Raw genomic sequence first — 15,075 nt, 5'->3', positions numbered from 1 at the left:
ACATGCCACAGTGCATGTGAGGAAGTCAGAGAACAACTTTGTGGAGTCTTTTTTCTTCTTCCACAGTAAGTTCTATCATGAAGAATCAGTAAAACATAGCCAATGTAAAAAGTAATTTCTAGGATCTGGAGAGATGGCTCTTTGGTTAAGAGCATATGCTACTTTTTGTTTTGTTGTTTTGCTTTTGTTGTTTTTTCCAGACAGGGTTTCTTGGCGTAGCCTTGACTGTCTTGGAACTAGCTCTGTAAACCAGGCTGGCCTTGAACTCACAGACATTCACCTGCCTCTGCTTCCGGGGTCCCGGGACTAAAGGTGTGCACTGGGCATGTGTCACCTTTTGCAGAGACCTGGGTTTGATTCCCATCACCCACATGGTGGCTCATAACTATCCATAACCCCAGTTCTGGGGAATTCAACAGGTATGCACATAGTGAAAGCCATCTATGCATGTAAATGTTTCATAAAGTAAAATGAATAAAACTTTTCTCCAAGTAATTTCTAAGCCAAGCTTGGTGGCTCATACCTTAAATCCCAGCACTCAGGAGGCAAAGGCAGGCAAATTTCTGAGAGTTCAAGACCAGCTTGGTCTACATAATTAGGACAACCAGAGCTACACAGAAAAACCCTGTCTCAAACAAACAAACAAAATGTAATTTCTAGCTAGTAAGGTAAGCCCAACTGTAATCAAAGGTCTTGGGAGACAAGAGAATCAGGGATTCAAGGCCAGTCCTGGCTACATAGCAAGCAAGAGGCCAGCATGAGCTGCATGAGACCTTGTCTCGAGACAGAACAAATAAACCAGTAGGGAAGATGAGGTGACCAACCCTAAGACCTGGGTTTGATTTCCAGGGCCTACATGGTGAAAGGAGAGAACGAACTCCTCCAAGTGGTCCTCTGACTTCCTCATGGGGCCACTGTACACCCACACAGACCTGCACTGTGGTGTCCCGAAGTGTTCACATGCAGAAAGGAATAAACGAAAAGATAATTTTAAGTGCCAGACGTGGTGGCACACGCCTTTAATTCTAGTACTCCAGAGGCAGAGGCAGGCAGACCTCTAAGTTGGAGGCCAGCCTGAGCTATATAGTGAATTTCAAAACTACCAGAATTACATAGCAAGAACAAAAAAAAAAAAAAACAAAAAGATAAAAGCAAAAATTTTTTTCTTCGAGACAGGGTTTCTCTGTGGCTTTCCAGGCTGTCCTAGAACTAGCTCTTGTAGACCAGGCTGGTCTCGAACTCACAGAGATCTGCCTGCCTCTGCCTCCTCCCGAGTGATGGGATTAAAGGCGTGCGCCAGCAAAAGCAAATATTTACTAAATAATAGTAATGGTTTTTCTTTTATTTTTGTTAAGAGAGGGTTTCCCTGTGTAGTTCTGGCTGCCCTGGAACTCGCTCTGCAGACCAGGCTGACCTCAAACTCTGAGACCCACCTACATCTGTCTCCCAAGTGCTGGGAGTAAAGACATGTGCCACCACCGCCCAGTTTAAAACCTGCTTTTAATGAATCCTAAGTGCTTCATTAAATATAATAATGATAGGGGAAGTCCTGTGTATATGTCACTAAAGCACTGTTGGCCAATAGGGAAGCAAGCTAGGTGGGACTAGGAGTCCAGGAGGACGCTGGGTAGGAGAAACACAGGAAGTCAAGATGTAACTGCCATGGGATAGGAAGCCCGGAAACCTCTCCGGTAAGAGAAATACTTAGATTAACAATTATGGGGTAAACACTTAAGTCAGAGCTAGCCAGTAAGAAAAAGCAAGGCCAACAGCTTCATAATTAATATAGTCCCTGTGTGTTTATTTGGAACTGATGTGGCTCTGGAACCAGGCTGGTGGGAAGGCTTCCCTTTACATAATGGTGATCAGGAGTGGGATGATGAATTTCCATGCAGAATGACAAAAGCTTTAAAGGAATTTTAGAAACAAAAGAACGGAGAAAAGCATGGGTTTTTGGTAGCAGCATTTTTCTTAGGTGGGCTCTGTTTTGCTACAGACAAGCAGAGACGCACGTGGCTCTCTTAAGGGAGTCTTCCTGACTCAGCATAAGCAAAAAAAAAAAAAAAAAAAAAAAAACAGGCAAGGTTCTTTTAAGAGGCTCTGCTAACAATTGAAAAGTTGTACGTACGGCTGGAAGTGGCAGTGACCACATCTCCAAGCCGGCAGCTTTTGCTGGATCTCAGCATAGACTGAGGCTATGTGCTGAAATCACGCTTACGCGCCATCTTGGAAAAACTGCAGTTTAAAACAGCCACGGTTTTAACAGATAAGACATGTAGCCAGAAAAACATAAACATTTACAGTAAAGTCAGACTTGGATGAAGAAAAACCTCTAAAGATTTACAGTGTGCTTAAAAATATACGTAGAATTGAGGGAGAAAAAGAAACGGCATAGTGGTAAATAAATAGAGAAGCTGGCTGTGGTGGCGCAAGTTGGTAGGAATTGTTGCAGAGGCAGAGGCAGGCGGATTTCCAAAGAGAAACCCTGTCTCAGAGAAAAAGAAATAAAAGTAAAAGAAATACAGTAATAATATAGATAAATAAATAAGCCACACAAAGGTGGAAAATACACACATAGTCTGGATACTGTATGCTATTGTGTTTTTCAGTTTTTTTGATTGCTCAGGAAGGAACAACTGCTAAAGTACACTTGATTATAAATGCTGCTGAATTAATTCAACTTATATCTTTTGAAAATGCCTTGACTTCAAAATTTAAATATAAGGATATGTTACTTGGGAAAGGAGATTTTGTTTATGTTTCTACAGAAAATGAAAATCTGAGGATTCCTTCCAGGCTTCTGTGGTTTGATGAACCAAGCCCCGGAAGCAGTGGACCAAGTGTTCCAACAACTGAAACAGCTAAGATAACGCAGCTTTACAGACCCTAAAAATAAGGACTTATATAGGTTTCTGAGTTTTGTCATGATCCCCATGGTATGAACAGCGCCCCCTTCCAGCATGAAGCAGTTTGGAATGAGCGACATTCTAATTCCCATCTTGTTTATAAATATTTGTTTTCATTTATATGGGATTGTTTATAATTGGTTAATGATCACAACCAATCTCTTCTTAAAGGAAAAAGGGGATTATGGTATGGAAATGAGTACTTTGTATTGATATGGTTTTTCAATTATTGATACAAACTCAAGGTCAATTTTGTGATATGTATATTTCTCCTCTTGATTAAGTATTGTACTTATACTGTTCTTTTAAAATGTAATGCATAATTCAATACAGACTATAGATAGTTACTTATAATAGTCAGAACTCATAGTTAGGTAAGTTAGGTTTTCTAGATATACAGAGATATATTTGAGATTGAGATAGATAGTCTTCAAACCTTTCAAAGACCTTCAGAAAATGGCATTTAAAATGGTTTAGGGTTTTTCTTGATAATGAGAAATGTCTGCTCCTGGAAGCACCAATTATGTCTGAAAGGAAGATGGGCATCAAAGAAACTTATTATGGAGTTTGCTTTCAACATGGCAAGATTAGCCATTTGGGCAAGAAACTGCTCTTGCCTATACTGTTTGACTGTTGCTGTATAAACGGGATATGCAGGACCCACAGAAAATTGACTGCTAAACTCAAACAGTCCTTCAGGGTTCCTGATTCATGGAAGAGTCTAGGAGACTTTCTGCAGGACACAGAAAAATGACTGACAGACTGCTGATGCAGATGGACAATTTGAAATTTCCTGCTTTGCTGAGAAATCTTCTGGACACATTGTGGCCTATGGGCTGAAGATGGATGCCCCAACATTGCAGAGGAACTTCGGGTGACTGTCCAGACAGTAAGATGTCTCTGTCAATTCTAGTGTTTATATATTATCCTTCTGTGGTCTTTGATAGAGTTGAAGGCAGATAGTTATAATTATAGTTTTCCTTAGTTATGATAAGAGATAAGCTACATATAGAACTTTGAACTCACAAGGATGGAATGGATGATATTTTCTTTAAATCTTGCTGAATGTTGATAGACAAAATGTTGTAACTGTGTTCTTACTTGATAACTGTTCTGTTATATATAATTTGACTATGTTAAAGTTAAAGCCTTTCTTTTTGTTTAGACAGAAAAGAGGAGATGATGGCGGAAGTCCTGTGTATATGTCAATAAAGCACTTTTGGCCAATAGGGAAGCAAGATAGGTGGGACTAAGAGTCCAGGAGGACTCTGGGTAGGAGAAACACAGGAAGTCAAGATGTAACCGCCATGGGGCAGGAAGCCCGGAAACCTCTCCAGTAAGAGAAATACTTAGATTAACAATTATGGGGTAAACACTTAAGTCAGAGCTAGCCAGTAAGAAAAAGCAAGGCCAACAGCTTCCTGAGTACTCTCAGATGCCAGAAGAAGGCATCAGATCCCTTGGGACTGGAATTATAGACAGTTGTGTATTGTCTTGTGGATGCTGGGAATGGAACCCCAGATTCTTTGAAAGAACAACCCATGTTCCTTATTACCACTGAGCTATCCCTCCAACCACCCCACAAAATAAGTATACTCAAATTATATTTATAAAGTACATATTTTTTGGTTTCTTGAGACAGTGTTTCTTTGTGTAGCCCTGGATATTCTAGAACTAGCTTTATAGAACAGGCTGGCCTTGAACTTACAGAGATCCACAGTCCTCTGCCTCCTGAGTGCTAGGATTAAAGGTATGAACCACTACTCCAAACTAAATTTCTTTAGTCCTACTGTGTAGCCCTTTTTGGCCTTGAACTCCACTATGTAAACCAGGCTGGCTTTCAAACTCAAAGGTCCATCTGCCTCTGGCTCCAGAATGCTAGGATTAAAGATGTGGGCTACCAAACCCAACATTTTATTTAGATACAAGGTCTCACCACAGTTCAGGTTGCCTCAGACTTACAACAGTCTTCCTGCCTAGTCTTCCCCAGTGCTGTATTTCAATGCTGAGCCACCCCTTTGAGTCCTGAGTCCCGACTGCTACCTCAACTCTTGTGTGTACTCCCCATTGCTTATCTTCTGATTTACTGACTTACTTTTTTAAATTGATGTGTATGTATGTGTGTCTGTGCGGGGATATGCACAGTTGAGTGTGCATGCCCTCTGAGGCCAGAAGAGTATGTTGGATCACCTGGAGCGAGAGTTACAGGCCATTGTGAGCCACTGAATGGGGGTCCTGGGAGTCCAGCCCTCTCATTCTTACCACTGAGCTGTCTCCCCAGCCCATCGATTCACTGTTTAGGCCTCCCAGTGTAAGCTTAAATGCCGTTCTCTCACCACATTACACCTAGAAAGGACTTTTCTGTCTTTCTTCACTCGACTCAGCACACTATGACTAGCAATGTGTTTGTGTGTTTAAAGATGAAGGTTTGTCGGCTGTGGTAATGGCACATCAGCCCCAACTACTTGGAAGACCCATGTGCTGAAGAGCCCCCCTTATTGTGTCTATGCTTGCTTTTGAGACATTAAGACACTCTCAAGTCGCCGAGTCTGTCCTTGAGCTCCTGGTCCCCTGGCCTTCCCTCTTCAGTACTGGTTTTACGGCTTGTAGCGTCATACTCAGCTAGCATGAAGGTCTGCATGTGTCTGTTTGCTTCGTGGTCATACACGTGACTCTGTCAGAAGCCCTCTTGTCTTCTGAGTTTCCAGCTTGCGGGTGTACAGAGGAATAATTGGTGTCCCGTTTCCCCGGAGGCATGGCCACACCCAGGATGTGCACGACCCCATCGAGTCAGTGCTCAGTTCACATGTGAATGAGTTTTCACAGTGGACACCAGGATTTACTTCAGCTCAAGACTTTATTGGTTTGGTTCTCTTGGAGACTTTGGACCAGGGCGGAAGCAGGAGCTGGGCAAGCAAAGGGCAGAGTCCAGTCCTGCTCTGAGCTAGGTCCGTCACTGAAACCTGGAAGAGGGGAGACAAGTAAGGGTGGGGTGGAAGGGAGGGTGGTTACCAACTTGGAGTCAGCTCAGCAAATTTATCCTGGTGGTAGATAAACCACTCACTCCTACCTGCAAATAGCCTTTATGTTTGTTTTCGGTTTTTTCCAGGCAGGGTTTCTCTGTGTTTCAGCTCTGGCTGTTCTGGCTTTGTAGAGCAGGTTGGCCTCAAACTCAGAGTTCCACCTACCTCTGCCTACCTAGTGCTGAGATCAAAGGTGTGCACCACCACTGAATAGCTTCAAATGACCTTTTTAAATGATTTATCAGTAGTCGAAATCATTCACAAGGTACAGAGACAGTTCCTCACCTTCCTATAGAGATTTCTCATCTCCACTGGCTTGATTACATCGCATGTTTGTGTATGTGTGGTGTGTGTGTGCATGTATGTATTTGTGTACATGTTCGTGTGTGTCCATGTGTGCAGACCAGAGGTTGCTGTCCATCTTTTTTTTTTTTCTTTTTTCTTTTGTAGATCAGACTGGTCTCTGCCTCCCCGAGTGCTGGGATTAAAGGCATGAGCCACCAACTTCTGACCCACCTTAATTTTTAAAAACAGGTTATTTCCTTTTATTTTATGTGTTTGGGCATTTTGCCTATGTGTATATATGTGCACAATGCGAAGACAGTGCCTGTGGAGCCCAAAGAGAAGGCTCTGGAACTAGAGCTAGTGGATGGCTATTAACCATCCTGCAGGTGCTGGAACAGAACACAGCTGGAAGAGCAGCCAGTGCTCTTAACGTCTGAGCCATCTCTCCAGCCCCTCCCACATTACTTTTTATTTAATTTTATTACGTATACAATCTTCTGGCTCTATGCCAGCAGAGGGCACCAGATCTCATTCAATGTGGCTGTGAATTGAACTCAGGACCTCAGTGCTCTTAACAGCTGAGCCATCTCTCCAGCACCCCCACGTTACTTTTTAAAGGAAGCATCTCTCACTGAACCTGCTAAGTTTTTTTTTGTTTGTTTGTTTGTTTTCTTTGGTTTTACGAGACAGGGTTTCTCTATACTGTTTTGGAGGCTGTCGAACCAACCCGGTCTCGAACTCACAGAGATCCGATCCACCTGCCTCTGCCTCCCGAGTGCTGGGATTAAAGGCGTGCGCCACCACCGCCCATCGAACCTGCTAATTTTTAAGAACACAGGTGCCGGGCGTTGGTGGCGCACTCCTTTAATCCCAGCACTCGGAAGGCAGAGGCGGGTGGATCGGATCTCTGTGAGTTCGAGGCCAGCCTAGTCTACAAGAGCTAGTTCCAGGACAGCCTCCAAAGCCACAGAGAAACCCTGTCTCGAAAAAAAAAAATACAGGTGTATGACTTTACACTTGCTTTATCTTCTTTAAAGCTAGCCACAATCCCATAAGCTTTTTTCTTCAGTATGAAGGAGAGAACCCAGGTCTTTATACCTGCTAGGCAAGCGCTCTGCCAACCTTCCATGGAAAGATTTATGTGGCCTAGACTTTTTTGTTTGGTCCTTTGGTTGGTTCGGTTTGGTTTTGAGACAGTCTAGGGGCTGGAGAGATGGCTTAGTGGTTAAGAGCACTGGCTGCTCTTCCAGAGGTCCTGGGTTCCTTTCTCAGCACCCATATGACAGCTCACCATGGTCTGTCACTCCAGTTCCAGGGGAACCAACACCCATGACAAAACACCAATGTAAATAAATAAAATAGAGACAGTCTATAACTCTGTAGCTCAGGCTTGCCTCAAATAGGGTCAGTAACCAAGATTGACCTTGAACTTCTAGTCCTCCTGCTTCTATCTCTTGAGTGCTGGGATTATATAGGCAAGTGACACCACACCACATTTGTGATTTTTTCTTCTCATCATGGAACTCTTTCTGGCTTCAAACTCAGATATGCTCCTGCCTCTACCCCCCAAGTGCTGGAATCAAAGTTATAGGTTATGGTTTTCTTTTTGTTCTAGTTTGTTGTTGTGTTAGTTTAAATTTTGGGGATAGGTTCTCATTACATAGACCTGGCTGACTTGGAACTCACCAGTATAGACTGGACTCAAGCTACTAGACAATCTTCCTGAGATCCTCCTGCCAAGTGCTAGGTGACAGGTGCCTCATACACACGCACAGCCATTATAGATCTGATTTTAGTGACTACTCTGAGGTCAGTGTGTACTGAATGAAGACTCTAGGCAGACACCTATAATCCCAGTACTGAGAAGATAGGAGGATCGATCGTGAGTTTGACACCAACCTAGGCAACACAGGGTGCTGGGAACCAACCTGGGCTAAGCAAACAAACAAACAAACAGGATTGGGGATATGGCTCAGTGGTAGAGGATTTGCTTAACAATTGCAAAGCGCTGGGTTCCATTCCCAACACAAACACACACAAATCTGAATATGCATGTCACCTGGAAGTCTAAACTAACAACCTTGCAACACCCACATAGCTCTCAAGCTCCCCACCTGGGCAGGGAGAGCTCTGTTTGGTCCACCATCCAGGCCAGCAGCTCCCGAATCAGGAAGTCCCTCAGCACACCTTCGTCACTGGGGTTCTTGGGCAAGGAGCTGCAAAGGAGACAGATGGCAGGGGCCTGGGTGTTTTGTTTTCAGGAGTCTCACTCTGTAGCCCTGGTTGGCCCAGAACTTGCTATGTAAACCAAGTTGGACTGAGTGCTGGGATTAAAGTACATGCCAAGGGCCAGGGAGCCAGCACAGCTAGCTGCCTCTGGGATATCTCCACTCTCAGATCCTAGCCTCTTTTGTGCTGGGCCCTACCTAGTTCTGCCTTCCCAGGGGGCACAGGGTCCTCAATCCAGGCAAAATAAACCACTCACTTCTAAAAGGATCTGAGAATGCCTCCACTTGCATCACATTCATCACTTCTTCACAGATCAGTGGCAGATGTCAGGACTCTGGCCTCCCAAACAGCCCTCCTGAGGTTTGGCAGGGAGAAGTCAACTCTGAGGTCATTCTTTCCCTACTTTCCTTGATACAATGAATCCATGTATACATTGAGTCACGTGCCTTAGAGAGCCCTCAGGGGTCCTCCAGGACTTCTCTCACTGGAACCCTCTCTTTGAGCTCTTAGAGAAGGGGGTGCTTGTCGTGGGGTCTCCGCCCTCCTCTGCAGTCTGAGAGTGGGAGCTGTTGTGGGATATTACTTTTTTTTTTTTTTTTTTGGTTTTTCGAGACAGGGTTTCTCTGTATTGGGGATATTACTTTAACTATATAAGGTGTGTTACGTTTGTGTATGCTGCATTTGTTTAACCATGTAAAGATGTGTTGCTGTTTCCCTTGCCTGCCTACAGCACCTGCCTGCTCTAATAAAAAGCTGAATAGCCAACAGCTAGGCAGCAGAGGGATAGGTGGGACTAGCGGGCACAGAGAATTAGGAGGAGGAATCTTGGCTCAAGAGAAGAGGGAGAAGAGAACAAGGCAGGAAGAGACACCCCGTGCCAGGCAGCCATACAGACAAGGAGTAAGACATATAGAATAAAAGAAAGGTAAAACTGGGCACACCTTTAATCCCAGCACTTGGGAGGCAGAGGCAGGTGGATCTCTGTGAGTTTGGGGTCATCCTGCTCTACGGAGTGAATTGTAAAACAGCCAAGGCTACAGAGAGAAACCCTGTCTTGAAAAACAAAATAAACGGCAAAAAGACCCAAGCCACAAGGTAGATGCACAGAAATAGTTTAAGTTATAAGAGCTAGTGGGACAAGAATAAGCGAAGGCTGAGCATTGGTAACTAATATCCACGACATGATTTGGGAGCTGGTTGGTGGCCCAAGGACAGACTGCTATTCAGTGAAACCAGTGAGCCGGAGGCTCTGTTACCCCTCTCTCCTCATGGTAGACTCACCTCTGCTGCCCCTCTGTCTCCTCATTGCTCTGAGATTGTCCTGCCAGCTGCAAGGCCCGGGCCTCTCTCTGGGTGATGTTGTGTTTCCAGCTGGCGAGATGAAGACGATTTGGGAGTGAGTCAGATGGAGAGAACAATTGAAGTTTCCCCACCCAGAGGCACTGGGACCTTTAATCCCTCAACCATAGGAGCAACAGTGCCTCTTTCTCTACATCCTGACACCCCACATCCCCGCCTCTGTTTGTATTCAGTGGCCTCCATCACTGACAGCTCTTCAGAATCCTCCAGGCTGATGAAACAGCAGCAGAACAAGATTTGTCGTAGGTTGTGAGAGGCACAATAGTTGTTTAATCCCGGAGTCCAAAGTAACCACCAGCAAACAGGCAACCCATCTCCTGCTGCCTTTATCCCCAGACTTCTGGGGTCCCTCTTGGGGCTTCTCCAACCCCTAGAAATAAAGGATGGGACAACACCTCATCCTGCAACAGACTGCTCTATTGCCCAGTCAGAGTCTCAGAGCCCTGGGTGTGGCCACTTCCTCATCCTCACCTACTGAAAGATGTCTATGGAGTTGTGCACCTCACAGCCCATATGGTCTCCTAGGAGGTGGTGTGAGCATAGCAGAGTCTGGCATGGGCCAGGAGGGGTGCAGAGGGTTACTTACTCATTCTTCTTCCCCTTCTGGGCCAGCAGCCAGTTCACAAAGTCTTGTTGGCGGATCTTGTCCAGCGCAATGCTGTAATCACTAATGAAAGTCCCCTCTGCATACCTCGGGCCTCGAGGCCGGGGGCTACCGAATTTAGCATGGGATCTGAGAGGAGGTGAGAGATAGAAACCAGGATAGCAGTGAAGGCACAAAGATTGGAAAACCATATAGCTTGGTTAAGTCCTTTGGTTCATAGTCAATAGCAAAGTGAATGAAGCTGGTCGTGAGAGTGCATGCCTGTCATCCCAGCACTTGGAAGGCAGAAGCAGGAGGATCTCTGAAAGTTCAACTCAGTGGTGGCGCACGCCTTCAATCCCAGAACTCAGGAGGGAGAAACAGGTGGATCTCTGTGAGTTTGAGACCAACATGGCCTACTGAACAAGTTTCAGGACAGCCTCCAAAGCTACAGAAAAACCCTATCTTAAAAAAGGAAAGAAAAAAGAAAGAAAGAAAAGACCATATCTCTAAATAAATATAAAAATTAAAATAGGGCTGTGCAGTGGTGACTCATACCATTAATTCTAGCACTTGGGAGGCAGAGGCAGGTGGATCAGAGAAAGTTACAGGAGAGCCAGGACTACACAGAGAAACCCTGTCTGAAAAAACCAAAAAAAAAAAAAAAAGGGGGAACTAGAGTGATGGCTCAGTGATTGGTTAAGGGCACTGACTGATCTACCAGAGGATCCAGGTTCAGTTCCCAGCACCCACATGGCATGGCAGCTCACAACTGTCTGTGACTCCGGGATCTGACACCCTCACATAGACATACATGCAGGCAAAACACCAATGCACATAAAAATCAAGATAAATGAATTATTAAAAAAATAATAATAGTGAAAAATAATGATAATAATAGTGAACTCAGGGGCTGCTGAGACTTTTTGGCAAATAAAGAGGTTTGTTTTGCTATCAAGCCTGTGAACCTGAGTTCAACCCCAAGACCCACAGGATAGAGAGAACCAACTTCCAAAGGCTCAGTATCAGTAATCTCAGTGCTCAGGAACTGGAGGCAGGAGGATCCCAAGTTCTGTTGTTTACATTTTATTATTATCATGGGGGGTTTCCCATCACAGAGCACATGTGGAGTTATTTCTCTTCTTCCACATTTTTGTGCCTTCTGGGAACTGAACTCAAGTTGTCAGGTTTGCATCGTTGGGCAGCAAGTGACTTTACCCTCTTAGCCATCTCCCTGACCTCTAACTCAGAGCTATCTGCCTGCCTGTGCCTCCTGAGTGTTGAGATTAAAGGCGGCATATACCACTACTGCCTGGCCTGAAGCTTTGTTCTAAACAAACACAAGGTCTGCCCTCCTGGTGAGTATTTCTGACAGCTTTGCCTCACATTTTACGTGTGCCAACTTGGTGTGGTACGTGAGTTGTCCTTTCATCTGAGAAAGTCCAGTATTATTTGACAAGTCTCTGCCTTGGTCCCCAAACGCCATCAGAGCCTGGCTGCACTCACCTCATCATTTCCTCCGCCTCTCCCTCCTTTTCTCACTCCCTCCCTCCAGACTCTGATTTTGTTATGTAGCCCAGGCTAGCCTCAAACTTTTTTTTTTCCGAGACAGGGTTTCTCTGTGGCTTTGGAGGCTGTCCTGGAACTAGCTCCTGTAGACCAGGCTGGCCTAGAACTCGCAGAGATCTGCCTGTCTCTGCCTTCCAAGTGCTGGGATTAAAGGCGCGCGTCACCACCAACACCTGGCTAGTCTCAGACTTTTCTTTTTCTTTCTTTTTTTTTGGTTTTTCGAGACAGGGTTTCTCTGTATTGTTTTGGAGGCTATCGGTCCAGCCCAGCCTCGAACTCACAGAGATCCGCCTGCCTCTGCCTCCCAAGTGCTGGGATTAAAGTCGTGCGCCACCACCGCCCGGCCTCTTTTTTTTTTTTAAAGATTTATTTATTTATTATGAATACAACATCCTGCCTCCATGTATGTCTGCATGCCAGAAGAGGGCACCAGATCTCATTGTGGATGGTTGTGAGCCACCATGTGGTTGCTGGGAATTGAACTCAGGACCTCTGGAAGAGCAGTTGGTGCTCTTAACCTCTGAGCCATCTCTCCAGCCTCTAGCCTCAGACTTTTCAATCTCCCTGTCTCTGCCTGCCAAGTGCTGAAGTTGAAGTTTTAGGAGTGAGCTGCCACACTCAACATTACCCCGTCACTGTCTCGGGTTTGGTCCACAGTACTCTAACATGTCTGTTGGTTTGTTTTTTCTAAAACAGGGTTTCTCTGTGTAGCTTTGTAGACCAGGCTGTCCTAGAATCCGCCTGCCTCTGCCTCCTGAGTACTGGGGTTAAAGGCGTGTGCCACCACTGCCCGGCGCTCTGTACCATGTTTATGTGGTTCTTTTCTGTGTCTGCCTCGGCCCATGTACTCACTGAAGGCAGGAGCCATCGGTGAGCCTTTGTTCACGTATATTCAGACCTGTGTCTGTTGCACAGGAAGCGCCTATGAGAGCTGAGTGAATGTGTGCATACATCGATGATGGTTAGTTTTTGTAAGGGAGACCCTACACTGCAGACTGTCCGCCACCAAAAAAGTCCTTGCACAGACCTAGCCAACCACAGTCTCTCTTCAACAGGAACTCGCAATAAATAACTCTCGGGTTCTGTCCACATTTCATGCTCAGGCTGCAGCCTGGCTCCCCTCCTCAACTTCCCTCCCCTCAGCCTGGAGTCCCTGCCTTTCTCACCACCCCTACCCCAAACCAGTTTACATCCCAGCCCCCTATACCTCCCACTCCTACCTGAATTGAACCTCTTCTTTTTCCCCCAGCCCGACCGCCAGGAAGAGGAACACCAGCAGCAGAGAGCAGGTCTTCACCGCCACCATCTTCCCAGGTTGTGTGCCTGAGCTGAGAGGAAAAAAAGCCAGTAACTGCACTGAGGGACATCCAGGAGGCCATCTGATGCTAGGACGTGGGCGAGTGCTGAGAGTTGGGGTGGGGTAGGAGCAAGTGGGGGTTATAGGAAGGGACTGGAAGGGACATGGAGCCTTGACCCAGAGCTGATCTTGCTGTGTGGGTTCGGAGAGGGATGGGATGGAAGCTCTGGGAAGAAATCAGCAAAGGCCTAGGTGGTGGGAACTCCCTTTCTGGCTCATTACCAGGCATCACAGGGACAGGATTTGGCAAGATTATCCCCTTAAAGCCCTAACAAAGTTCACAGCAGCCCACCTTCCTGCTTCCAACTAAGCTGTTACTCAGCCATCAAATCCCTCCCCTGGATGAAACCACACAGAGAACCATCCTACACACACACACACACACACACACACACACACACACACACACACACACACGCTTACTATTGCAACTCGGAAATTCTTCCTAAAGTTTCTTTCTTCTGAAGACTTTTTCAGTCTTCTGGAGAGAGACAGCAGGCAGCAAGAAACCTTCCTCCAGATCCCTGAAGGCCAGAGCTAGCCCAAGGGTTCGAGACCTGGTCTTCCTATGAATCCCTTTGAACTATCTTCTGGGTTCCCGTACAGATAAGAAGGCAGACAGAGTAAGGAGCCAGGAGACACACTTCCTCCCGGCCTCTTTCTTACCCCACTGCTCTTCCGGCTCTTCCAGGAGGGCAGGATTGGGTCCCTTCCTTCTACCTGTTGGCTCTCAGGATCCTGCTTCAAGACCCATCTTAGTTTCTTTATAAGCAGGCGCAGCAGAGCCGCTAATTAGCCTAAAAGCCTCTTATCTCAGGTACTCAAGCCCACTGCCCCTGCCCAGTGAAGCCTATTGCACACCTAATGACGGGTCCCTTTCCACCTGGGCTGTGCTAATAGGTGATTAACATTTGGATATCTCCAGCCCTGGTGGGCAGAGTAGTTTGAGCACCCCATTTCTCTCTCCTCTTTTGTGGGCACAGTGCCCACTGTTCTCTGCCCTACTTCCTGTTGGGTGCTGTGGGTAGAAAGGGTTACCTGGAAGAGGGTTAACTGAGGTGGCTCCCTCTGATGGAGGGGGGTATCCCCACAAAGCCATAGGTGACTTCTGGGGGGGAAGAGAAGGGACAGTGGTGGTTTGAATCCCAGATATGGATTTTTTTTTCTTTTTGGAGACAGGGTTTCTCTGTGTAGCTTTGGAGCTTATCTTGGCACTCGCTCTGTAGACCAGGCTGGCCTTGAACTCACAGAGATCCACCTGCCTCTGCCTCCAGAGCGCTGGGATTAAAGGCATGTACCACCAATGCCCGACCAGATATGGACATTAATTGATGGTGGTGGTACTGCAGAGATGAGGCTACCCGGGGGTGGGTGTCTTCAGAATTCCCAGTGATTCTGATGAACTTGGAGCTTTTGGTCACATGGTTTCCAACATGGGATAACATGGCACAATTATATGTTGAAGGTTCCAGAAAGACCTAACTCTCTCCACAAAGATTTTTTTTAGACATGTAGCCCAGGTTGGTCTCATTTGATATGTAGCTGATGTTGTCCTTGAACCTCTAATCTTCTTTCCTCTGCTGAGTACTGAGATTGTGCAGTGCTAAGGAATGAACCCAAGACTTTATACATTCTAGGCAAGCAAGCTCCCAGCTGTTACAACCCCATCATTCTGGAAATTTATGAGCCAATCATGGTGGAGTATGCCTGCACTCGGGAGGCCAAGGAAAAAGGGTTTTTGAGTATTTGGGGCCAGTCTGGACT

At 46.0% G+C, this 15,075-nt stretch overlaps 1 protein-coding gene across 1 annotated transcript; it reads right to left on the bottom strand.

Annotated features, from left to right (window-relative positions):
- Positions 1 to 5,744: 5,744 nt before the first annotated feature.
- Positions 5,745 to 14,089, bottom strand: LOC101827768 (gastric inhibitory polypeptide). Its single transcript, XM_013117672.3, has 6 exons — positions 13,978 to 14,089; positions 13,175 to 13,282; positions 10,389 to 10,535; positions 9,725 to 9,814; positions 8,329 to 8,430; positions 5,745 to 5,869 (listed from the first exon to the last, which is right to left on the bottom strand). The coding sequence occupies exons 2-6, from the start codon at positions 13,258 to 13,260 to the stop codon at positions 5,860 to 5,862; spliced, it is 435 nt and encodes a 144-aa protein (XP_012973126.1). The 5' UTR covers positions 13,261 to 13,282; positions 13,978 to 14,089; the 3' UTR covers positions 5,745 to 5,859.
- Positions 14,090 to 15,075: the final 986 nt, after the last annotated feature.

This window comes from Mesocricetus auratus, unplaced genomic scaffold (genome assembly GCF_017639785.1).
Source record: "Mesocricetus auratus isolate SY011 unplaced genomic scaffold, BCM_Maur_2.0 Super-Scaffold_100007, whole genome shotgun sequence".
Taxonomy (NCBI): Eukaryota; Metazoa; Chordata; class Mammalia; order Rodentia; family Cricetidae; genus Mesocricetus; species Mesocricetus auratus.
Note: the sequence above shows the minus strand (reverse complement) of the source record. Positions and strands in the feature narration are given on the sequence as shown.